The 26,434-nt window shown below is 42.6% G+C and overlaps 1 protein-coding gene across 35 annotated transcripts in view; it reads left to right on the top strand.

The window, feature by feature from the left end:
- Window positions 1–26,434, top strand: part of PTK2 (protein tyrosine kinase 2) — a 355,066-nt gene that overhangs the window by 243,441 nt on the left and 85,191 nt on the right. For 18 of the 35 annotated variants that reach the window (XM_073018416.1, XM_073018415.1, XM_073018408.1 and 15 more), the window contains 3 exons: window positions 1,768–1,865; window positions 11,184–11,268; window positions 17,477–17,577. In XM_073018416.1, the coding sequence (XP_072874517.1) occupies window positions 1,768–1,865; window positions 11,184–11,268; window positions 17,477–17,577 (284 nt within the window). Of the gene's footprint in view, window positions 1–638; window positions 660–1,767; window positions 1,866–11,183; window positions 11,269–17,476; window positions 17,578–26,434 lie in introns of all 35 variants that reach the window. The other 17 variants (XR_012093771.1, XM_073018384.1, XM_073018411.1 and 14 more) reach the window with 1 other exon arrangement.

Raw genomic sequence — 26,434 nt, 5'->3', positions numbered from 1 at the left:
GCACTTTGGGAGACAGAGGCAGGAGAATTATTTGAGTCTAAGAGTACGTTACCAGCCTAGATAACATTACAAGATACTGTCTCTACCAAAAACAAAATAAATTAGGCGGGCGTGGTAGCACGCGCTTGTTGTTTCAGCTACTCGGGAGGCTGAGGTGTGAGGATTGCTTGAGCCTGTGAGGTCGAGGCTACAGTGAGCCCTGATTGCACCACTGCACTTGGCCTGGGCAACAGAGTGAGACCCTGTCTCAGAAAAAAAAAAAAGAAAAAAAAAATATCAAAGCACTTGTTTACTTTTTTGATTAGCCATATAGTCATTTGTACATTCCTGCAGGTACTCCAGTTTTTATTTTTATATTTATTATTTATACTTGAGCAGTAAATGTCCAACATAGATTTCATCCATACCCCACAAAAATAAGTTATAGGAACTTTAAAGCATTGTTTAACTAACGTTGAGTTAACTTGAAGATACTTAGTTTTTACTTGTATTTAGTTCTTTTAAATTCATATTTGTGCTTAAAATATTTTAAAAATTATTATTGAAATATTCTCTTCAAGTTTGTGTTGTTAACCTAATTGCTATTAGTTATTTCTAAGCAAGGTCTTCAATTTTTTTCTCTCTTAATTGCAATACAGAAAGCTATGGAATAGATGAAGGTAACAGGATTCCTTTAAATTAACTGCATTTGCTTGCAATTGCAACCTATGGAGTGATATGGGATGTTTCAGTTTTTGGTTAACTTATTTTTAAACTATTTGTCATTGGTTTACTCATACTGTTAAATCAATGGAACTACTAGCTAAAGTGATTTTAAAGAGGAAAATAACTATCTAAATTTTGGGTTGAATGTTCTGTATTTATAATTTGATAAACCAGGGAGAACATGTAAAAATATTTGGCTCTTGGTGTATTTCATTGGTGATTACACTACTGGAATATATATGCGATAACCTATGGAGATGAGTTTCTTACCTGAAATAAATCAAAATACAAAGTAGCTAAATGGGTTATAATTGAATCTATTACATTCCTAATGGGCATTTTCTTTCCATGTGCCTCAAAAACCTACTGAATAATCTATTTTGTATAAATTACAATAACAATATATTAATTTGAGGCACATCGTCTCAAAAGTATAAAGTATTTATGATTTATAATGTTGATATGTCCTACCTTGATTTTGAGTCATCTAATTTTGAATTAGTTTTGAGAGACTACCTCTTTAAACTCTTTTAGCTCCATGAGTAATATAGAGCTAGGATTATCATGAAGTGGAAAACTCTTAAACTTTCAAAACATAAAGTTTACTTATGACATAATTTTATGTTGCTTCCATATTTACAAACTGTAGTTATTTGTCAAATAATTGCTTTAAATAACTGTGCTTTTATAGCCTTCATATATTAATACCTAAACTAATAGTTCTTAATAATTAAGCATATAATTTAATAGTTGGAGCAATTATTTAGAAAACTATCAAATAGATATAAAATAAATCAGAAATTTAAAAACTCCTAGGAACTACACGAAAAATATCTACCTTTAGTAGAACTCATTGTTTCAGTAGTTTCTAATACCATAACTAATTACGTGAATTCCTGTGAAAATATCGTTTAAGAGAATTCCACTCTGTTTAAAGCATTTTCATAGATTGGTGTGCCACAGATGAAACTTTTACTATGAATGATCAAGAAATACGTCAAGTGTTAGTTCTACGTTTGGAATATTTTACTTAAGTATTAATATGTGAATTATGTTTTACAGCCAGGGATTATGAGATTCAAAGAGAACGAATAGAACTTGGACGATGTATTGGAGAAGGCCAATTTGGAGATGTACATCAAGGCGTTTATATGAGTCCAGTAAGTCTTTTAAGACTACCAAACAACTAGATTAATTTTGACTATTTAAGTTTAAATTGCTTTTGTTTGTCTTTATGAGTCCTTAGTTCTTCTAGGTATTAATATTTACAGGTGTCTTTTATAAAGCTCTTCATAAATGTCAACTTATACTTGGCATAGTCAGAAACCAAAAAGTGGCAACAATAGCTCCTACAAGGCTGGGCCTTTTATTCATTTTACTCCTTCAGCCTTTGTCATCGGTAATAGTTTTTATAGGTGACTGTTCTCTGGATGGAATTAGCAAATCAGACGAGAGTCAGAAACAAGTCAGTATACCTAGTTTACCCGCATTTTTGAGAAAGGAACATTGATTTGCCCCAGTTTACCCTCCAAAAGAGATCAATAAATTTTAAAAAAGATTGCTTTAGGCTGGGCGCAGTGGCTCACGCCTGTAATCCCAGCACTTTGGGAGGCTGAGGCGGGCAGATCACAAGGTCAGGAGATCGAGACCATCCTGGCGAACACAGTAAAACTCAGTCTCCACTGAAAAATAGAAAAAAAATAGCCAGGAGCAGTGGCGAGCGCCTGTAGTCCCAGCTTCTAGGGAGGCTGAGGCAGGAGAATGGCGTTAACCCGGGAGGTGGTGGAGCTTGCAGTGAGTGGAGATGGCGCCACTGCACTCCAGCCTGGGTGACGGAGCGAGACTCCATCCCAAAAAAAAAAAGAAAAAAAAAAGATTGCTTTAATAATAGCTTGATGGAGGTATCATTTGCTTACTATGAAGTTCACTCTTTTAAAGTATACAATTAAGGGCTTTTCAGTGTATTCACAAAGTTGTGCAGCTATCACCACAGTCAATTGGAACATTTTCTTCACCTCAGAAACTTTATACCCATTAGTAGTTAATTCCCATTCCACCCTTCCCCAGCCTCTGGCAGCCACTCATCCACTTTCTGTCTCTATAGATTTGTATATTCTGGACATTTTGTATAAATGAAACTATGGGTTTTTTATTATTGGCTTCTTTCACTTAGCATAATGTTTTTAAGGTTCATCCGTGTTGCAGTATTTGTCAGTACTTCATTCCTTTTTATTGCCAAATAATACTCTTTTGTATAGATATATACCACCTTTTGTTTATCCATTCATCAGTTGATGAATATTTTGGTTGTTTCTACTTTTTGTCTATTGAAATGTTTCTGTGAACATTCATATATGAGTTTTTCCGTGGAAATATAATATATGTAATAAATATATTATATATAATATATATAATATATGTAATATATATATTATATATTATATATGTAATATATTATATATATTATATATATTATATATGTAATATATATTATATATAATATATATATTATATATGTAAAGTATATATATTTTATATATATATTTTTTTGGTGAGATGGAGTCTTGCTCTGTCGCCAGGCTGAATGAAGTGGTGTGTTCTCGGCTCACTGCAACGTCTGCCTTCTGGGTTCAAATGATTCTCCTGCCTCAGCCTCCTGAGCAGCTGGGACTACAGGCATGCACCACCACGCCCAGCTAATTTTTGTATTTTTAGTAGAGATGGGGTTTCACCAGTTTGGCCAGGATGGTCTCGATCTCTTGGCGCCATGATCCACCTGCCTCGGCCTCCCAAAGTGCTGGGATTACAGGTGTGAGCCATCGTGCCTGGCCCTGGATATATGTTTTTAGTTCTCTTTTGTATATGCCTGTCAGTGGAATTGCTTCATCATATGGTAACTATTGTTTAACTCTGTGTGTGTGTGTGTGTGTGTGTGTGTGTGTGTGTGTGTGTGTGTGAGAGAGACAGACAGACAGGATCTTGCTCTGTCAGTCAGGCTGAAGTGCAGTGACGCAATCATGGCTCACCGTGGCCTCAAGTTCCTGGACTCAAGTTATCCTCCCTTGTAACTAGGACTACAGGCAAGCGCCACCACACGTAGCTAATTTAGTTTTTTTTTGTAGAGACAGCGTCTCTCTACATTTCCCAAGCTAGTCTCCAACTTCTGGATTGCAGGCATGAGCCACTGAGCCAGCCAACTTTTTCTTTCTTTCTTTCTTTCTTTTTTTTAAGGACAGGGTCTTACTCTGTCACCAAGGGAGTACAGTGGTACAATCATGGCTTTCTGCAGCCTCAACCTCCCAGACTCAAGTGGTCCTTCCACCTGCCAAGTAGCTGGGACTACAAGTGTGTGCCATCATTCCCAGCTAATTATTTTATTTTTTTTAGAGACAGGGTCCCATGATGTTGCCCAGGATGAAATGTTTAACTTTTTGATGAACTGCCAAAATGATTTCCAACACAGCTGTACCATTTTATATTACTAGCAGCAGTGTATAAGAGTGCAAATCTCCACGTCTTCACCAACATTTGTTATTGCATGTCTTTTTAAATTAGATTGGTGATTTTTTAAATAACATTTTAGACTAATAGTACAATCATGTGCCATGTGTAATGATGGGGATACTTTCTGACAAATGCATCTTTAGGCGATTTCATGATTGTGCAAACATTACATTGTATACTTATGCAAACTTAGATAGTCTAGCCTACTACACGTCTAGGCTATATAATATAGCCTGTTGCTCCTAGGCTACAAACTTGTACGGCATGTTACTGTACTGAATACTGTGGGCAGTTGTAGCATGTGGTATTCGTATATCTAAATATAGAAAATACTGTAAAAATACAGTATAAAGTATAAAATAATGGTACACTCATATAGGGCACTTACCATGATTGGAGCTTGCAGGACTAGGAGTTACTCTGGGTGAGTTGGTGAGTGAATGTGAAGGCCTAGATTATTACTGTACACTACTATAGGCTATAAACACTACACTTTGGCTACATTAAATTTATCTTTAAAACTCTTATTAAATTAACCTTAGCTTATTGTAACCTTTTTACATCATGAACCTTTTAAGCTTTTTTCTATTTAAATTTTTTAAACTTTTTTCTTAACTAAGATACAAACACGTACAGTAGGCTAGGCCTACACAGAGCCGAGATCATCCACATCACTGTCTTCAGCCTCCACACCTTGTCCCACCAGAAGATCCTCAGCGGCAGTAATGTGCATGGAGATGTCATCTCCTAGGGTAGCAATACCTCCTTCTGGATACCTGCAAGAGGCCCTGCTTGAGGCTGTTTTACAGTTAACTACTTCTTGTTTTGTTTTGTTTTGTTTTGTTTTGTTTTGTTTTGTTTTATAAGTAGAAGGGGCTGGTGTGGTGGCTCATGACTGTAATCTCAGCACTTTGAAGACTGAGGCAGGAAGATGACTCGAACCCGGGAGTTCAAGACCAGCCTGGGCAACTTAGTAAGACCCTGTCTCAAACAAAAATTTGAAAATTAACCTGGCCTTGTGGTGCACACCTGTAGTCTCAGTGACTTGGGAGGCTGAGGGAAGATCACTTGAGTCCAGGAGGTCGAGGCTGCAGTAAGTCTTGTTCACACCACTGCACTCCAGCCTGGACAAGAGTGTGAGACTCTGCCTCTAAAAAATAAGTAGGAGTACACTCTAAGATAACAATTAAAAGTGTGGTATATTAGAGAAATAGAAAAAGTATAGTAAATACACAAACCTGTAACATAGTCTTTTATTATCATCATGTATTAATCACTATACATAATTTATGTACTATTGTATGACTGGCAGTACAGTAAGTTTGTTTACACCAGCATCACCATGATCACATAAGAAATTTGATTTCTATGATGCCACTAGACAGTAGGAATTTTTCAGCTTCTTTATACTCTTATGAGACCACTGTGGTATATGTGGTCCATCATTGACCAAAATGTTACTTTGTGGCACATGACAGACATGCTTGCTCAAGAAACTGTCTTTGAACTAGAATAGTAGCAGGTGAACAGAGATGGCTCTAATAAAATTACAATAACAGAGAAAATTAACTCTTATTTTATAACCCTGCTGGGAAACTACAAATGACCATTTTTTTCCTCAGTAACTCCATGTTTACCCATTTTTAAATATCCTTTACATGTGTACTAGTGATGCTCTGAGCATTACTTTTATAACCCAAAAGTTATAAAAGGTTTTTATCAGAAATAACAAATAATTGCCACCAATAAACTAACCAAATTAGTTCAGTGTTTTAAAGTTCAGTTTTGAAAGCCTTTACTCTTGTTCTTATATCAAATTGTATGATTTATTATATATTTTAGCTGTTTTTACTCCTTCAATTTTTTTAAACTATGGAGTATTATCTATATTCCACATTCTCTTAACTCTAAACTTAGAGGCAAAGTAGAGTAGAAGGAGCAGTGGATCCAAATTTAGTGGGAAAAACAACAACAAACAAATTTAGATCTGGCTCTGCCTCAGTTTGAGAAGGGGGGAGATAAGGTGACTGCATTACTGGAATTTAACTAAATTATCTCTGAGCTTCCTATAATCTCTACAATTCCTGATAGGTAAGCATTCTAAAGTTCCCAGAGTACCATGACTTACACACAGCTGATAGCAGGATTAGTGGACTTTATTTCATTCACTTTTAAAATACGTAATCCATTTTAGTTGTGAAAATACAAGATGATTTTTTAAAATAGCCATAATCTAAATTTATTTATTTATTTATTTATTTATTTGAGACAGAGTCTCGCTCTATCGCCCAGGCTGGAGTGCAGTGGCGTGATCACGGCTCACTGCAAGCTCTGCCTCCCAGGTTCATGCCATTCTCTTGCCTCAGCCTCCTGAGTAGCTGGGACTACAGGTGCCCACCACCACGCCCAGCTAATTTTTTGTATTTTTAGTAGAGACGAGGTTTCAATAGGTTAGCCAGGATGGTCTCGATCTCCTGACCTTGTGATCCACCCAAAGTGCTGAGATTACAGGCGTGAGCTACCACGCCCAGCCTTGTTTTGTTTTGTTTTGTTTTGTTTTGAGACAGAGTTTTGCTCTTGTTGCCCAGGCTGGAGTGCAGTGGTGCAATTTCAGCTCACTGCAACCTCTGCCTCCCGAGTTCAAGCGATTTTCCTGCGTCAGCCTCCCAAGTAGCTGGGATTACAGGCATACACCACCACACTGGGCTATTTTTGTATTTTTAGTAGAGATGGGGTTTCTCCATGTTCTTCAGGCTGGTCTTGAACTCCCGACCTCAGGTGACCCACCCGCCTCGGCCTCCTGAAGTGTTGGGATTACAGGCGTGAGCCACCGCGCTCGGCCGATAATCTAATGTTTACTGAATGTTTGTTGAATGAATTCCAGTCCCTGAGGATTCACATTTTGTTAAATATCTCTTTTTCTTTTTTTTTTTTTTTTTTTTTTTTTTTTGAGACGGAGCCTTGCTCTGTTGCCCAGACTGGAGTACAGTGGTGTGATCTCTGATCACTACAACCTCCGCCTCCCAGGTTCAAGTGATTCTCCTGCCTCAGCCTCCCGAGTAGCTGGTATTACAGGCACACACCATCACACCCAGCTAGTTTTTGTATTTTTAGTAGAGACGGGGTTTCACCATGTTGCTAGGCTGGTCTCGAACTCCTGACCTCAAGTGACCCACCTGCCTCGGCCTCCCAGTGTGCTGGGATTACAGATGTGAGCCACCATGCCCGGCCTGTTAAATATCTTTCTTGTGTATATTGTATATGTTTGTTTTGTTTTTAATGTGGGAGTCTAATTTTATAGTGCAAAACAATTTTATAGTGCAAAACAATATAGTGCAAAAAACAATTTGTTCATTTCTGTAAGTTTCTATTTTAAATCCTTTTTCTAGAACATACTCTCTAGTATTCTATAAAATCAAATAATATTTTCTCAAGCATTCTTGATAACTGGTAAAAATGTAACTTGGCATAAATTTCATGGGCAAGGACCTACCATTGGGTACTTTAAGATTCAGTTAATTATTTCAGCAATTTTGTAACCATTGTCTGCTCTGTGACAGCTACTGTTTCTAGATGGTGCAGGGGGGATATAACTTAATTCTACCCGAGGCACAAGTTGACAGGCAAAAAAGACATACACTAAATCCCAAGAGGGTCTGAGAAAAACAATGCATGGACAAGGGGAGGTCAAGATGCTATTCCACATGGGATGGTCAGAAAGACATTCTGACAAGATGTGTTAGCAGAGCTTTGCAGTAAGACAGGGAGTGGAGCATGAGCATTCTCATGGGGAAGCCTGTTCTAGGCAGAAGGAACAGCCAGTGCCAAGGCCATGAGGCAGGGCAGGACAGGACACCACCAGGAGGCCCGTGTGACGGCAGAGTAGAGGGATGGGAAACACGGGGAAGGCAAAAGGAAACCTTTTGGAGGCTAGGAGAGCCACCAGGGGGCATGTGTGGGGCTGTGTGAACCTTGAGGGTAAGAATTTTGACCTTCATTCTGAGAGTCAGTAAACATGAAGTTTATCTGATTGGCACATATTTTTTTCTTTATTAGTCAAGGTTATCAGGCTTGTATTTTCTTTTCTTCAGGCACCTGCTGATCACTTGCACATTCTCTCATTATTATTCCCAGCCGTAAAATTCATTATTAAATCTAATTTTCTCTTAATTCATTCTAGAATAGCTTTTTTCTAGATTTATTTGTTAAGATATTTTAAATGTCTACTAGTTGTTATTAATTCAGAGCCTAATCATGGATCTCTTGTCTAGGCATAGTGGTCACAGGGTGCTATTTTCATTGAACAATGAAAAACTTCTCTCTTCCTTAAATATTGCCTGTATTTTACAGAAGATTTTAAAAATCTGTTTCGAGTAATTACAGATTAGTAACTTTTTAGTTTTTAGAAAAAACCCTTTGCACATGTTCTGGTCTTACTTACTTTGAACTGACCCATTCTCCAGCAGTCTGATCTCTGTAACTGGCCCTTCTGACAGTTCAGCATTCCCCATACCTCTGCTGTCCGCTTTAGTGGCTGCTAGCCGCATGTCGTATTCACCAAACCGATGGCTGAGCCTCTTGATCTGCTCGTATGTGGCATTTTGTGTATTTGCCAGCTATGGAATCTTATGCTTAGCATTCATTTGGAACCCTAGGTCTTTAAAGAGCAGTATTTTGTTTGCATTTCCTTAGACTGTCTTAATAAAGCACCATATTTACTGAGTATTTGATTAGTTGACAGGATTGATGATGGTTTTATGGTCTTGTGGAAGATTTTGTTGCTCTGATCATCTATAGAATGGGCATTTTCTGTCAATTATACAGTATACCAACCATACGATTTTCTCGTATACCTGTTACTTGCCGCCAGCCCCATATTTAGCTGGAAAAAGAATTCATGGTCATGGTCCTAAAGAAGTATACAGTCTAATTAAGGAAGACAAGACTAACTCATTCAAAGCAAAGTGGTTATATTTTAGCACAGATATGGTTACTGATTCTAAGGTTGTAAACTCAAACATTTAGTAGATAGATATTCTGAGCTCTTGTTCACATTCTGTGTGAGCCAACTACTCTGTCCTCCAAGGACCATGTCACCATTACCACCTGAACCCCTTCCTTGAGGCATCTGGCACATGGGCATGCCTCCTCCGGAGGTGAAGAAAGGGACTGCAGTCCCTGAGCCGATGAGGCAGTTCTCTTACCATTCAAATTTCTCTTGTTTGAAAATGTTTTATTTCCTAGAAACATAATATACAACTAGTGTGAAGTCTAAAATAAATAAAGGTACTTAAGGTATTTTGAAAATATGTGACAGCTAATTTGTTAAACAAAACACAATTTAAGGTATTTTTAAAATATGACACATCTAACTTATTAATGAACATCTGCATTTAAAAAAAAGATATTAATAACATTAATTCTACAATTCTTTACTGAGCATATAATATGCATCAGCTATACTAATGGGGATTTTTTTGACACACAAGACAGGCAAGTTACCTGCTGTCTTGAAACTTACATTTTAGTGATGGAGAATAGACAGTAGTTACGTAAATGACAATATTATCTCTGTGTTATGTATAATTATAATATATAAAATGATGTTAAAGACAGTAATAAATGTACATAATGACTTTTTGGCTTTCAGAGCAACACATTTTCTTGGTTTGTCTCCTACCTTCCTGGTCATCCCTTCTCAGTCTCCTTTGACATTTTCCGCTCTTCTCCCTGACCTCTTCATGTTGAAGAGCTTCAAAGCACAGTTCTTGGACCTCTCTCATCTCTCTTGGTGATTTCGTCCAGTCAGATGAGCTAGGCTACTTCTGGATTTCTATGTCCAGTTCAGATTTCTCTCTTGAACGCCAGTCACAGTATCCTACTGGTCACTTCACCTGTGTGACTTGGCTGTCTTACTGACATCTCAAGCTTATTACATCCCAAGCCGAGCTTCTGATCTTCCCCTTCCATCTTGTCAGTTTTTCTGGTCAAAAACCTGAAGTTGACTCTCTCACACCTACATCATGAGCCACCTTTGCCCTAGCTTCAGAGTATAGCCAGAATCTCAGCCCTTCTCTCCACCTCCACTGCTACCATGTTTGTCCAAGCCACCATCACCTGTCACCTGGGGTACTCTGGTAGCCACCCATAGAACTCCCTGTATCTCTAAACTTGCCTCTCTGCAGCCATTTCTCAGTACCACAGCAGAATGGTCCTTCAAAATTTTGGGTCAGGCCATGGTACTCCAATGTCCAAACCCTACCTTGGCTCTCCATTTCACTTGAGTAAAAGCCACATCTTTCTATTGGCCTTGAAGACCCTGTGTGGTCTGGCCCCTTTGTTCCTCTCTGACTGTTATCTTCACCCTCCTACCTTCCACCCTCTGTGCCAGCCTCACTGGCTTGCTCATGTCCCTTAAGCACATTATGCACTATTCCCTGCTGTTCCTTAGCCAGCTCCCTCTCCTCCCTCCTTCAGTTTTTTGCTCTTGTCTCATCTGCTCAGTGAGGTGCACCTCATACAGCAGCCTCCTTCCCTGTCTCCATATCCTGATCTGCTCTCTCCCTTTTCTGTAACGCAGTTACCTTCTAACATACTATGTAATTAATTCCTTATTTATTCTCTGTGTTCCTCACTGGAGTGTAAGCTTGACAGGTACAGGGACTGCTGCCTCTGCTGTTCACCAGTGTATCCCAAGCACTTATAATAGTACCAGCCACATGTTGTATCTTCAATGCATGTTTGTAGATGAATGAATAAATGAATTGCTATAATGTTTCACGTGCGTGACCGTTTTTCTCAGGGGATTTTATACTGAGTGTTTTTAAGTATTCCTCTCATTCTTGAGATTTTGCCTTTCTGATTCTGTCTGGTCCATAACCCACATAGTTGCAAAACAGACAGCTTTTCATGAATCGATTAATATAGCAAACCTTTTTGCATGTGTGTGTGATTCTATAATTTCCCTAACACAGGAGAATCCAGCTTTGGCGGTTGCAATTAAAACATGTAAAAACTGTACTTCGGACAGCGTGAGAGAGAAATTTCTTCAAGAAGCCTGTAAGTTTCTAGAAATTTCTGTGGAACTCCATTTGATTTTCTATCTGTGAAATCCAAACTGTGTCTAAAGAAATAAGAAAAATGATGTTTTGACTTTTAGGAGACAACTATGTTTATTATTTTGCCTTGCAAATTAATGTCTAAATTTGTATAAGCAGCTATCTACAGATTTTTCCAGGTAAACCATCATGTTTTATGTATAAAGGTAGATTGATGTACATTTCCTTTATACTTTGGTACTTATGCCATTACACATCTTTGCACTGGAATTGGTGCAGATATATAAGCGATCCTAATCATGATGCTGCCCAGACTCTGGGAATGTAGAGGTGAGCATGACACACGCAGTCCCTGCCCTGATGAAGCTCATAGACTAGTGAAGGAATAGGGCTCTATGACCATTCCCCTTGTCCTGCTACAAAATCAGAACAAATCACCCAGGCCAGGTGCGGTGGCTCACGCCTATAATCCCAGCACTTTGGGAGGCCAAGGCAGGAAGATCATCTGAGGTCAGAAGTTCGAGACCAGCCTGGCCAACATGGTGAAACGGTCTTTACTAAAATTACAAAAAATTAGCCATGCATAGTGGCATGCACCTGTAGTCCCAGCTACTCAGGAGACTGAGGCAGGAGAATAGCTTGAATCCCAGAGAGGGAGGTTGCAGTGAGGCGAGATAGTGACACTGCACTCCAGCTTGGGCAATAGAGCAAACTCTGCCTCAAAAAAAAAAAAAAAAGAAAGAAAGAAAGAAAAAGAACAAATATCCCAAAAAGAGGCCAGGTGCGGTGGCTCACACCTTTAATCCCAGTACTTTGGGAGGCCGAGGTGAGAGGATTACTTGAGCCCAGGAGTTTGAGACCAGCCTGGGCAACATGGTGAAACCCCATCTCTGTGAAAAAATTTAAAAATTAAAAAAATTAGCTGGGCATGTTGGCACATGCCTGTAGTCCCAGCTGCTTAGGAAGCTGAGATGGGAAGATCACTTGAGCCTGGGAGGCCCGTGTCGCAGTGAGCTAAGATCGCACCATTGCACTCCAGCCTAAGTGACTGAATGAGACCCTGTCTCCAAAAAACAAAACAAAAGAAAACTTCATGCAAGAAGAGACCTCAGCAAAGGACTCTTCTGATGGCTTCCCAGGTAACTTTAGCTAGAAACAGTTATCTTTTTTTTTGAGGCAGGGTCTCTCTCGGGTCTCGCTGTGTCACCTTCTGGACTCAAGGGATCCTCTCATCTCAGGGCTGCAGATACCTGGCACTACAGATGCACGCCACCATATCCAGCTAATTTTTTTTTTTTTTTTTTGGAGAGATGGGTTTTTGCTGTTTCCCAGGATGTTCTAAAGTTCTAGGCTCTGCCTGCCTCAGCCTCCCAGGGAGCTGGGATTACAGGCATGAGCCACTGTGCCCAGCCCTTAAAAATAATTTTCTCCACCTCCATTCCTCTGACTCTTGGTTTGTGCCTCCTCTGAAGAAGCTAGCTTGAGTGAGCTCTGCATGAATAGGTCTTTTTTCCCAAGTGTAAGCTCTTCAAGAGCAAGGATCTTGTACACATCAAGCTCTTCCTTACCTGCCCTCACGTGGTGATTTTCCTCTTCCTCCTTTCCTATGGTTTGCCTCTTGTCATGCTTCAGGCCCCAGCTTAAACATTACCTCCAATAGAGAACCTTTTTCTGACCACCATATTTAAAGTCTTCCCTTAGTATTTTTTGTCACACAACACTACGATCTTTTTCTTCCTAATGATTCATAATTAAAGCTACATTGTTTACAAATGATTATTGTCTGTCTCTTCCTCTCGTCCTCTAAGGCCTTAAGCTCCCTGGGGATAAAGACCATGTTTGTTTTGCTCACCACTCCATACTCAGTGCCCTGTACAGTGCTTGACACCTAGAGAACACCTGGTAGATGTTTGTCATTCTGGTGTCCTTCATTATGTGTGCATCAAATGAATGCCTTCTGCTTTCCGTTGTAAATACTTACCACCTAACAGTCCAATAAATTATAATTCATAGAGTAAGCCATGTGGTGACTACATTAATTAAGTCTCAGTACATCCTTAATCCTATTCCTGAATCTTTGACTTAAGATACAAGAGAAGGCCTGGCCAGTGACTTCTGTCTTGACTAGTTCATTTCTACATAGCACCTAGGCCAAGAAAACAGACCACATCAGTCATCATCACCCAACACCATGTCTGCCTTACCTTTGCTGGTATTCTTGTGCATTTTATATTTTCAAAAATGCAAATTTTAAAAATTGGTTATCTCTTCCTAAAATTCTGAACAATTACTGTGTTGTGATTTTGTAGGACTTTGGAATTGTCATTACAAAAATCAGTTACATCGTTTTATGGGAGTAATCAAGTCGGGCTAATGTTTTCATCTTCGAGAGGGTTACTCAGCAGTTATTTCAGGGAAATATGATAGATGCACTGTATCTAAACTTCTGTAGGGCTTTACCAGGCTATGTATAAGAGAGAAAATATGGCCTCGATCAGGAATAGTTAAACTTTTTCTTTAAAGAGCCATGTAGTACATATTTTAGGCTCTGCAGATCATGCAGCCTCTGTCCCAAGTATTCAGCTCTGTCATTGTACATCCATAGACAGGACAGAAAAGAATGAACAAGAATATGTTCCAGTAAAACTTTATTTACAAAAGCAGATGGCAGCCCCTGGGCCTTAGCTTTCTGCCCCAGATTGGTATATAATAAGGTAAACTATTCTATGTGTTGATTTTTAGTTCAGTTTGGATAGAGTTTCCTAGTGGCCACAAGACTGTCTTAGCCTTGTGCTGGTTTGTATTTCTAATAATTACTTCTGAGGAAATATGAAAGGCTTGATAATTATATATGTGAGAATAATGTAAAACCAAATGTTAAATAGTTACTTATATTAAATTGAAAGTAGAGTTGTAGTAAATATGCTGGGTGCCTGAATGTTTATCCAGAAATATCACGGTATAAGCAATGAACTGAATGTGTCAAGGTGAGATTTAATTATATGTTTTGGATTATATGCTGGGTGTTTACATTGTATGGGTTTTTGTTGGTGGTGGTTGTTGAAAAAAACTGCCAGGTCCTGTTCTTGGAATATGAGGGGAAACTTGTAAAACACATAAGTGAGCTAGATAGAACACCCACTAATATTGTTTTGCCCATTTCAAAGTCTTGTACAATTTTTCCTCACAATGATCAATACCAGCTGCTCTGTAACATGTTGGCAATGTTACATGTTGATCATATTTTTAAAATTACTTCTGTTATTCTAATTTCCTTGCTTGGCATCAGAATTATTTTTCCCCATTTTTATAGTCGTGAAATCAGGTATTTTTGGACCTACTGGACCACGTCACCTTCAAAATCACTTCCAGTTTTGAGATCCTATAGTTCTGTGAATTCTGTCCTGTGTCTCACTAATCCTAGGATACTGTGCAAGTAACCTTAGCCCTGACATTAGAAATTATAAATGCATAATTTTTTTTTTTTTTTTTTTTTTTTTTTGAGACGGAGTCTTGCTCTGTCCCCCAGGCTGGAGTGCAGTGGCGCGATCTCGGCTCACTGCAAGCTCCGCCTCCTGGGTTTACGCCATTCTCCTGCCTCAGCCTCCCGAATAGCTGGGACTACAGGCGCCCGCCACCTTGCCCGGTTAGTTTTTTTGTATTTTTAGTAGAGACGGGGTTTCACCGTGTTAGCCAGGATGGTCTCGATCTCCTGACCTTGTGATCCGCCCGCCTCGGCCTCCCAAAGTGCTGGGATTACAGGCTTGAGCCACCGCGCCCGGCCATAAATGCATAATTTCTAATGCACCTTAACATGCATGTCCACACACAGATGTGTATGTCTCTATGCAGTGCCCTCTTGGTCATCTTGGCTCAATTAGGCAGTCAAACTCATGTTACTGCCATGGGCCACATTTGGCATCAGACACTCCTGAGAGTACTACATAAACAAAGTATGCCAGAAAGGCAGCAGCTGGCATTTCTCTCATATGAAAGTCCTCACGGCTGTCCTGGAAACTTTTTTTTTTTTTTTTTAAGACGGAGTCTCAGTCTATCGCCCAGGCTGGATGGAATGCAGTGGCACAATCCCGGCTCACTGCAATATCTACCTCCCAGGCTCAAGTGAGTCTCCTGCCTCAGCCTCCTGAGTAGCTGGGGCTACAGGCGCACACCACCACACCCAGATAATTTTGTATTTTTAGTAAAAATGGGGTTTCACCATGTTGGCCAGGCTGGTCTCAAACTCCTGACCTCGGGTGATCCGCCCACCTTGGCCTGCCAAAGTGCTGGGATTACAGGCGTGAGCCACCATGCCCAGCGGAAAATCTTTTTTAGGGCCCTGAAAGCAACCATTTAAATTTAAGAGGACAAGACCACAGTGGTGGATGCAGGAACAATTTATGTCCAAGATAGAAATCTTTCGTGAGTGCCCCATGGGTTGTGCTTCCAGGATCTTGCAAGGAACACACCCAGTTACCATAGTCTCCACACTCAGGGCAGCTTCTAGCTACAGCTTTCCACCAGGTATTTTTAGTCCCATTTCACTTCCTTCCCCAGCAATTTACCAGTCAAGAGTGATTTTTACTGTAAAGATGGTTGCTTACTAAATGAATTACACACTCCTACTTACCAGATTTCTAGAGGAAAACCTAGGAAGCTAGCCCAAGGTCAGATCTGTCCATAGGAAAAAAGAAATGGTCCTCTTCTTCTTTCTTCTCCTCTTCCTCCTCCTCCTTCCTTCCTCCCCATCATCCTCCTCCCCTTCCTCTTTCTCCCCTTCCTCCTTCTCCCCTTCCTCCTTCTCCCCTTCCTTCTTCTCCCCTTCTTTCTCCTCCTCTTCCTTTTCATCCCCTTCCTCTTCCTCCCCTTCCTCTTCCTCCCCTTCCTCCTCCTCCCCTTCCTTCTTCTCCCCTTTCTTCTTCTCCCCTTCTTTCTCTTCCCCTTCCTTTTCCTCCCCTTCCTCCTCCTTCCCTTCCTTCTCCTCCCCTTCCTCCTCCTCCCCTTCCTCCTCCTCCCCTTCCTCCTCCTCCCCTTCCTCCTCCTCCCCTTCCTCCTCCTCCCCTTCCTCCTCCTCCCCTTCCTCCTCCTCCCCTTCCTCCTCCTCCCCTTCCTCCTCCTCCCCTTCCTCCTCCTCCCCTTCCTCCTCCTCCCCTTCCTCCTCCTCCCCTTCCTCCTCTTCCCCTTTCTCCTCCTCCCCTTCCTCCTCCTCCCCTTCCTCCTCTTCCCCTTTTCTCCTCCTCCCCTTCCTCCTCCTTCCCTTCCTCCTCCTTCCCTTCCTCCTCCTTCCCTTCCTTCTCTTCCCCTCCCCTTCCTCCTCCTCCCCTCCTCTTCCTCCCCCTCCCCTTCCTCCTCCTCCTCTTCCCCCTCCTCTTCCTCCTCCACCTCTTCCGCCTCCCCTTCCCCCTCCTCTTCCTCCTCCACCTCTTCCGCCTCCCCTTCCCCCCCTCTTCCTCCTCCTCTTCCCCCCTTCTCCTCTTCTTCCTCCTCTTCCCCCTCCTCTTCCTCCTCCTCCTCTTCCCCCTTTTATTCCTCTTCCTCCTTCTCCTCCCCCCCATTCCTCTTTCTCCTCCTCCTCCTCTTCCCCCTCCTATTCCTCCTCTTCCCCCTCCTATTCCTCCTCCGCCTCTCCCCCTCCTCATCCTCCTCCTCCCCTTCCTTCATTCTTCTTCTCCCCCCCTGCCATATATGCAGAAGGAAAGAAGGGTTTTTCTTAACAGTGGTTATCTTGCACCTCAATGGTAGGACATACCTTTTTGTGCCAATTTATGCCCATTTGTGAGCTGAACTGACCTGTGGAATTGAGTTTAAAGTTCCCCTATTGCCAGCCTTATGTCTTAATTGAATTAGTCTTCAGGAAAGCTGAAAAGAGGTTTCAGAAGTATAACTAGGCCGGGCGCAGTGGCTCAGGCCTGTAATCCCAGCACTTTGGGAGGCCAAGGTGGGTGGATCACGAGGTCAAGAGATCGAGACCATCCTGGCCAACATGGTGAAACCCCATCTCTACTAAAAATACAAAAAATTAGCTGGGCGTGGGTAGCGGGTGCCTGTAGTCCCAGCTACTCAGGAGCCTGAGGCAGGAGAATCACTTGAACCCAGGAGGCGGAGGTTGCAATGAGCCAAGATTGAGCCACTGCACTCCAGCCTGGTGACAGAGCAAGACTCCATCTAAAAAAAAAAAAAGAATAACTATGGAGAACTTTTTTCCCTAGTAACAATGCGTCAGTTTGACCATCCTCATATTGTGAAGCTGATTGGAGTCATCACAGAGAATCCTGTCTGGATAATCATGGAGCTGTGCACACTTGGAGAGGTACTGTGATCCCAAATCTTACCTTCTGGACTCAGTGTTTGATATCTTTTGCTTAAGAAAGGGAAATATAAACAGTTTATATCTTGGATTTTCAGGAGAGTTCTGATTTAGGATGTGTCTCATGTGCGTGTGAAGAGACCACCAAACAGGCTTTGTGTGAGCAACAAGGCTGTTTATTTTCACCTGGGTGCAGGCGGGCTGAGTCCAAAAAGAGAGTCAGCAAGAGGTGGTGGGATTATCATTAGTTCTTACAGGTTTTGGGATAGGTGGTGGAGTTAAGAGCATGTTTTGGGGACTGGCGGTGGATCTCACAAAGTACATTCTCAAGGGTGGGGAGAATTACAAAGAACCTTCTTAAGGGTGGGGGAGATTTTAAAGAACCTTCTTAAGGGTGGGGGAGATTACAAAGTACATTGATCAGTTAGGGTGGGGCAGAAACAAATCACAATGGTGGAATGTCATCAGTTAAGGTTATTTTCACTTCTTTTGTGGATCTTCAGTTGCTTCAGGCCATCTGGATATATATGTGCAGGTCACTGGGGATATGCTGGCTTAGCTTGGGCTCAGAGGCCTGACATTCCTGTTTTCATATATTAATAAGAAAATAGGACAGTGGTAAAGTGTTGGGGCGGTGAAAATTTTGGGGGGTGGTATGGAGAGATAATGGGCGATGTTTCTCAGGGCTGCTTCGAGTGGAATTAGGGGCAGCTTGGGAACCTACAGTGGGAGAGATTCAACTGAAGAAAGGTTTTGGGGTGAGGGTGACATTGTGGGGCTGTTAGAAGGAGCGTTTGTCGTGTAGAATGATTGGTGACGGCCTCGATGCGGTTTTGTATGAATTGAGAAACTAAATGAAAGACACGAGGTCTGAATAGAAGAAGGAGAAAAATAGGTATTAAAAGACTAAGAATTGGGAGTACCCAGGACATCCAATTAGAGAGTGTCCAAGGGAGTTCAGCGTTATTGTTTGCTTGATTGGCGAGTTTTTGGGCTCTATCCTTGAGTTTTTTTATGTTGTCATAGGCAAGGCCAAATTGATTTAGGTAAAAATAACACTCTTCATTTAAAAATATACAAAGTCCTCCTTTTTCAGCAGTGAGTAAATCAAGGCCTCAGCGGTTCTGGAGGACAACTGCAGCTAAAGAGTCAACCTGGGCTTGAAGAACAGACAAAGTTTGTGAGATATCTGTAACGCTAGCAGAGAAGTCATTAGAGGGGCTGTGGAATGTTGTGGCAGCGGTTGAGATGCCTGCTATTCCAGTTCCGAGTGCAATAGTGGAGGCAGAAAGTCCTAGACCCACAAGTAAAGGGATTAGTGGGATGACTCTTTTTCGTTGTGTTGATATCACGAGGGGAACAGGCAGTTGTTCGTTCCCATCTGCAAACTGGATTCTGGGGGTAAGGAAGACTAAAGTACATGTGCCCGTCCAGTTGGCAGGTAGGCACATGTAGGTGGAAGAGCCACATAAAAAGAAGAGACCTTGTGCCAGGCAGAACTGGAAATGTAAAGTGAAAAGGTGAGAGGGTGTCCTGACAGAGGAGTCCTGCACCCCAGATCCTAGAGCTCCAGCAAGGGCAGCAGCTGTTAGAGGTTGTAATGGGTACTGATGGTGCAACTGCATAGAGGGAGGGGTTCGGTTTTCATGGTATATGAGAAAGCTCATAGTGTCTACAAGTAACCTTTCACTGCCATTCATGGGGCTGGGTATAAGCAAGCAAGAGGAGGGGCTAGGAGGAGATTCAGACAAGCAGGGGGAGGGTAACCAAGGATGGAGTGAGATGCAGGGTAAGTGTCTTCCTAAACAATAGTGACTGCCAGTGTTTTTGAGTTTGTCAGTAATGATAGAGGGCTTATCAGTAATGCGAAGTTGGAATGCTCCCATCTGTTTGGTAATGTGTGTGGCGGGTTCTGGAGATAAAAAGGAACATTTGGACAGTGGAAGGTTGCCTAAAGGGATTCCAGGAGGCTGTTGTCGGGAGATGCATAAAGGAGCGGCAACAGGGATAGTTGTTTGTGTGGTTAGGGGTCCAAATATGGGGGGCGTGGAATTGACATAAGGAGAAAGGTGCCATAGGTAGATTCAGAGAGGTGTGGCAGCTTGTTGGTGTGAAATGTCTGGGGAGTTCTCACCAAAACTATCTAGAAAGTAAAGAAGTTCCTCAGGCGGGTAAAGATGAGGACTTTTAAAGGAGGTTCTGAGGTGCAGGGAGACAGGAGAGGTAGCCCAGTCGGCCTGTAGAGTGGGGATGACTGTAAAAACAGGAAGAAAGGGAAACGCATAGCCAACAATTCTTTGCTAGAGAAGGATTGGAGGCAGTGAGGAGAGTGGGTGAGATTAATAGTATGTTGGAGGTAACTAGGGAGAGGTAGAGAGTGGCATAAGAATAGGAATGAGAATAAGAGTGAGTATAAAAGTAAAGAATAGAACTTCATCAGGGTGAGAGTATTGGAGGGTCCCTTGCCACTGAAGATCTTCTTTCTGTCCACTTCAAGAGAGACTAAAGGGTGGTGATTTGAGGTAAAACCAGGAGCCACTAAATACCAAGAGCCTGAGAAACTGAGGTGGGAAGGCCAAACCGAGGAATTATGTCTGACAGAAGGGAGGAAATGACCGCAGTGGCCTTCTCAGACCCTGTGGGAAAGGCCTCTACCTATCCAGTGAAAGTGTCTACCCAGACCAAGAGGTATTTTAGTTTCCTGACTCAGGGCATGTGAGTAAAGTCAATTTGCCAGTCCTGGGCAGGGGCAAATCCCCAAGCTTGGTGTGTAGGAAAGGGAGGGGGCATGAACAATCCCTGAGGGGTGGTAGTAGAATAGCAGATGGAACACTGAGAAGTGATTTCCTTGAGGATAAGTTTCCATGATTGCAAAGAAATGAGAGGTGCTAAGAGATGGGCTAACGGCTTATAACCTACATGGAAGAGGTTATGAAATGACAACAGAATAGAATGGGCCTGTGAGGCTGGAAAGAGATATTTTCCTTGATCCAAGAACCATTTGCCTTGTGTGGGATGAGATTGATAGGTGGAAGTTTCAGTGGTGGAGTAGGTGGGAGTGACCAGATGAGGAGAAAAACTGCTGTGAGGGATAGGAGTTGGAATGCAGCTGCTTTTTTAGCTACCTTATCAGCATAAGCGTTGCCCTGAGTGATGGAATCTGATGCCTTTTGATGGCCCTTGCAGTGCAAGACTCCAGCTTCCTTTGGAAGTAAAGCGGCTTTGAGAAGAGTTTTTATTAAAGAGGCATTAATGATGGAGGACCCTTGTGTAGTGAGGAAACCTCTTTCAGCCCATATAACAGCATGGTGGTGCAGGATATGGAAGAGACATTTAGAGTCAGTATAAATATTGATGTGTAATTCCTTTGCAAGAGTGAGGGCTCAAGTTAAGACAATGAGTTCAGCTTGCTGAGAGGTAGTGGAGCAGGGCTGAGAGGTAGTGGAGTGGGGCAAAGAGGTAATCTCAATGATAGATGTGGAAGATACTATAGCATAGCCTGCCTTTGCTGGTATGTGGCAATTAGGCCTGGTGGAACTGCCATAAATAAACCAAGTGTGATCAGGAAAGAAGGAGGAACAGGAAAGAAGGAAATGGAGTGAATGTCAGGTGGATCAGAGAGATACAGTTGTGGGGGTCAGGTGTGGTATCAGGAATAATGTGGGAGGCTGGATTGAAGTCCGGGCCAGGAACAGTGGTAACTGTGGGAGACTCAACACAGAGTGAATACAGCTGATGGAGCTGGGATGGAGAGCAGAAAGTATATGTGTCAGGTGGGAGGAAGAAAATAGATTTTGCAGGTTATAAGAACTGTAGAGAGTGAGTTGAGCATAGTTTGTGATTTTGAGGGCCTCTAAAAGTATTAGGGCAGCAGCAGCCACCACACACAGACATGAGGGCTAGGCTAAAACAGTAAGGTCAAGTCGTTTGGACAGAAAGGCTACAGGGCGTGGTCCTGTCTCTTGTGTAAGAACTCCGACCACACAGCCCTGCACTTTGGCTGTGTGTAATGAAAAGGGTTGGGATGAGTTAGGGAGAGGTAGTGTGCGGGCAGCTTCTAGGGCTGTTTTTAAGGAACAGAAAGAGGAGTAGCAAAAGGATTTAGGATCTGTGGGGTCAGCTAGGTTTGGTTTTGTGAGTTTATATAATGGTTTTGTTAGGATGGCAAAAGCAGGTATCTAAAGGCGAAAGTATCCTACTGTGCCCAGGAAGGAAAGGAGTTGTTGTTTTGTAGAAGGGGTTGGGTTTGGGAGATTAGCCGGACATGATCAGCAGGGAGAGCACGTGTATTTTCGTGCAGAATTATGTTGAGATAGGTAATGGATGAGGAAGAAATTTGGTCTTGACTGAAGTAATGGGGGCTGTCCTTGAAGCCTTGCAGCAGTACAGCCCAGGTAATTTGCTGAACCTGATGGGTGTCAGGGTCAGTCCAAGTGAAAGCAAAGAGAGGCTGGGATGAAGGAATAGTAAAGAATAGTGCAAGGAATAGTAAAGAAAGCATGTTTGAGATCCAGAACAGAATACTGGGTTGTGGAGGGGTTGTGGAGGGAGGTATTGAGGATAGGAGAGTATATGGTTTTGTCACCACGGGGTGGATAGGCAAGACAATTTTTTTGATAAGGTACAGATCCTGAACTAACCTGTAAGGCTTGTCTGGTTTTTGGACAGGTAAAATGGGGGAATTATAAGGAAAGTTTACAGGCTTTAAAAGGCTGTGCTGTAACAGGCGAGTGATAACAGGCTTTAATTTTTTTAAAGCATGCTGTGGGATGGGATATTGGCATTGAGCGGGGTAAGGGTGATTAGATTTTAATGGGATGGTAAGGGGTACATGATCCGTCGCCAAGGAGGGAGTAGAGGCGTCCTATACTTGTGGTTTAAGGTGGGAAGATACAAGGAGAGGATGTGAAGGAGGCTTTGAACTGGGGCAAAAGGCGGCATCGAGGTGTGTCTATAGCCCAGGAATAATAGTCAGGGAAGCAGATAATTTAGTAAAAATGTCTCGACCTAATAAGGGAGCTGGGCAGGTGGGGATAACTAAAAAGGAGTGCATAAAAGAATATTGTCCAAGTTGGCACCAGAGTTGGGGAGTTTTAAGGGGTTTAGAAGCCTGGGCATCAGTATCCACAACAGTTATGGAGGCAAAGGAAACAGACCCTTGAAAAGAGGGTAATGTGGAGTAGGTAGCCTCCGTATTGATTAAGAAGGGGATGGACTTACCTCCCACTGTGAGAGTTATCCGAAGCTCCGTGTCAGTGATGGTCCAGGAGGCTTCTGAGGCTATCAGGAAGCATCAGTCTTCAGCCACTAAGGCGAGAAGATCTTAGAAGGAAACAGAGCCTTGGGCCAGTTGGACAGTCCAATCTCCAGTGGGGTCCTGCACTGATGGGACACAGCTTAGGAGGAATCCCAGGCTGCGGGCATTCCTTGGCCCAGAGGCCAGATTTCCAGCACTTGCAAGATCCTGGGGGAGGAAGTCCTGAAGGAACACCTGACTGCTGTGGCTTAGGCGTTTTGAAGTTTTTGTGTGCTGGAGATATGGCTGGGGTTTCTCTCACAGCAGAGGCAAGTAATTACAACTTTTCTCTATTATTGTACACCTTGAAGGTGAGGTTAATTAAGTCCTATTGTGGGGTTTGAGGGCCGGAATTTAAGTTTTGGAGCTTTTTCTAATGTTGGGAGTTCACTGGGTGATAAAATGCATATTAAGAATAAGGTGGCCTTCTAGCCCCTCTGGGTCTAGGGCAGTGAAACGTCTAAGACTTGCTGCTAAATGGGCCATGAACTGGGCTGGGTTCTTTACCTTGGATAGTTTCTTTAAGTTTGTCATAATTAACAGCTTTATAAGCTGCCTTTTTAAGCCCTTCAAGTAGGCAGGAAAACATATAATCTCACCTAGCTATACCTGGGGAATTGGCCTGATAGTTCCATTAGATAGTTCTAATGCCTTCCTGCAGGTCTGGCTCATGAAGTCAGTGGTTATCAGCGTGAGATTTGGCTAGAGAAGAAAATTCTTTCCCATTCATCTGGGGAGAGGGTAGAAGTTAGGATGACATTTAAGTCACTCCAGGTTAAATTGTAGGACAGAGTTAGATAACGGATTTCCTGTATATATTTAGTGGGGTCTGATGAGAAAGAGCCTAAACACTGGCTGATTAGGGAAAGGTCCGATAGAGAGAAAAGCACATGTACCCTAACTGTGCCTTCAGCTCCAGCCACCTCTGTAAGAGGAAATTGTTGGGCAGGTGGGGGAGGGCTAGTCACGGAACGAAACTGTAAGCCAGACCAGGTGTGAGGAGGGGAGGTGATAGAAGGATTATAGGGTGGGAGAGCAGAGGCTGAGGAAGAATTGGGGCCTGGCTTGGCCTGGTGAGGAGCAGCCTGGGGAGGAGGGGAGAGGTCAGATGAGTCTGTAGAAAAGGATTCAAAGGACTCAGAGCTTGGTGTGGAGACTAAAGGGACAGATAGGAGAGAAAGAAAAAAGATTTGGGACAAGTCGCATTGGGAGCAGAGACTAGGGAGGGACCAAAGTGTAAAAGAATGCCTGGACATCAGGAACCTCAGACCATTTGCCATTTTTTGATAAAAGTTATCTAGGTCTCGTAGGATGGAGAAATCAAAAGTGCCATTTTCTGGCCACTTATAACAATTGTTGAGTTCGTACTGGGGCCAAGTGGTGTTGCAGAAGAAAATAAGACACTAGATTTTAGGTCAGGCAAGAGTTGAAAAGGTTTTAAGTTCTTGAAAACACAGGTTAAGGGAGAAGAAGGGGGACTGGAAGGTAGAAGGTTGCCCATAGTGAAGGAGGCAAGTTTAAAGAGAAGGGTAGAGACACGGAGAGAAGGGGTGGGGAGCAGCCCTGGGCTGCAACGTGGGTGAGCAGCCAAAGCAGGGGTCCCCGCAATTGACTTGCCACCAAGGGAATGTGGGTGAATGACCAAGGCAAGCGTCCCCACGGAGATCAGACACCAATGGAACATGAGTGAATAATCAGAGAGGCATCCCCGCAATGATTAAACACCAAGAGAAGGGTGCCTTCTCGAGTTCGTGATCGGCACCGGAGTTTTGGGCCCACAGATAAAATGTGTCTTCTTTGTCTCTACCAGAAAATGAAAGGAACTGAAATTAAGAGAAGGGAGAGATTGAAGGGTAGCACCAAGATTGAAAGGAGAAAGAGGTTGAGGGATAGTGAGAGAGGTTGGAGAAGAGAGTAAAAAGAGGCCGCTTTCCCCAATTTAAAATCAGTGAAGTGTTCCTTGGGCTGGTTGGTCAGAGGACCTGAGGTAGTAGGTGGATCTCTTCACGGAGTGAGGGTGAGGACAGGGGACTGGTCTCCCGAAGGAGTCCTGCTGTCCCGGGTTTCGGCACCAAACGTCTCACATGTACGTGTGAAGAGACCACCAAACAGGCTTTGTGTGAACAACAAGGCTGTTTATTTCACCTGGGTGCAGGCGGGCTGAGTCCAAAAAGAGAGTCAGCAAAGGGTGGTGGGATTATCATTAGTTCTTACAGGTTTTGGGATAGGCAGTGGAGTTAAGAGCAATGTTTTGGGGACAGGGGTGGATCTCACAAAGTATATTCTCAAGGGTGGGGAGAATTACAAAGAACCTTCTTAAGGGTAGGGGAGATTTTAAAGAACCTTTTTAAGGGTGGAGGAGATTACAAAGTACATTGATCAGTTAGGGTGGGGCAGAAACAAATCACAATGGTGGAATGTCATCAGTTAAGGTTATTTTCACTTCTTTTGTGGATCTTCAGTTGCTTCAGGCCATCTGGATGTATACATGCAGGTCACTGGGGATATGATGGCTTAGCTTTGGCTCAGAAGCCTGACAGGATGTATGTCATTAGGTTTTGGTTCCAAGAATGTGGGTATAAATATCTTCATCATTAAATTCCCAAAGCATCCCCTTATGCAGTACTGGCTGCAATATCTTCCCCAGCGAAGCACTTTATCAAGACTGGTAGCAGCAGATGGCCAAATGTTTTTGTTTTATTTTGTTTTCTCTCTGGTGCCATTGCCTAAAAAACTAGCCCATTGATCTGAGGATGAAGCAATCTTAATGGAGTTTGAGTAAATTAATGCTAAATTTAGGTAAATCTAAACATTTCCTTAATCTTTTTGGGAATTCACTTTGTAGCATCTTTTCTTTGAGAGACAAGTTCTCCCTCTGTTGCCCAGGCTGGAGTGTGGTAGCATAATCACAGCTCACTGCAGCCTCGACCTCCTGGGCTCAAGCAATCCTCACCCCTCAACTTCCTGAGTTGCTGGGACTACAGGTGCATGCCACCATGCCCGGCTAATTTTTTAATTATTTATAGAGATGGGGTTTCACTATGTTGCCTAGGCTGGTCTTGAGCTCCTAGGCTCAAGTGATTCTCCTGCCTTGGCCTCACAAAGTGTTGGGATTACCTGGCTGGTAATACCTTTTAAACCAATTCATTTAAATCACCATTTCTTTTTTCTTTTATTTTGAGACAGAGTCTCGCTCTGTCACCCAGGCTGGAGTGCAATGGCACGATCTTGGCCCATTACAACCTCCGCCTCCCAGGTTCAAGCACTTCTCTTGCCTTAGCCTCCTGAGTATCTGGGACTACAGGCACATGCCGCCATGCCCAGCTAACTTTTGTATTTTTAGTGGAGACGGGGTTTCACCATGTTGGCCAGGCTGGTCTCGAACCCCTGACCTCCAGTGATCCGCCTGCCTTGGACTCCGAAAGTGCTGGCATTACAGATGTGAGCCACCGCACCCAGCCGTACTCTTTTAAAAATGATGACATGATTGTATATTTAGAAAACCCCATCGTCTCAGCCCAAAAATCCTTAAGCTGATAAGTAACTTCAGCAAAGTCTCAGAAT

Source organism: Chlorocebus sabaeus, chromosome 8 (genome assembly GCF_047675955.1).
Source record: "Chlorocebus sabaeus isolate Y175 chromosome 8, mChlSab1.0.hap1, whole genome shotgun sequence".
Classification (NCBI taxonomy): Eukaryota; Metazoa; Chordata; class Mammalia; order Primates; family Cercopithecidae; genus Chlorocebus; species Chlorocebus sabaeus.
Note: the sequence above shows the minus strand (reverse complement) of the source record. Positions and strands in the feature narration are given on the sequence as shown.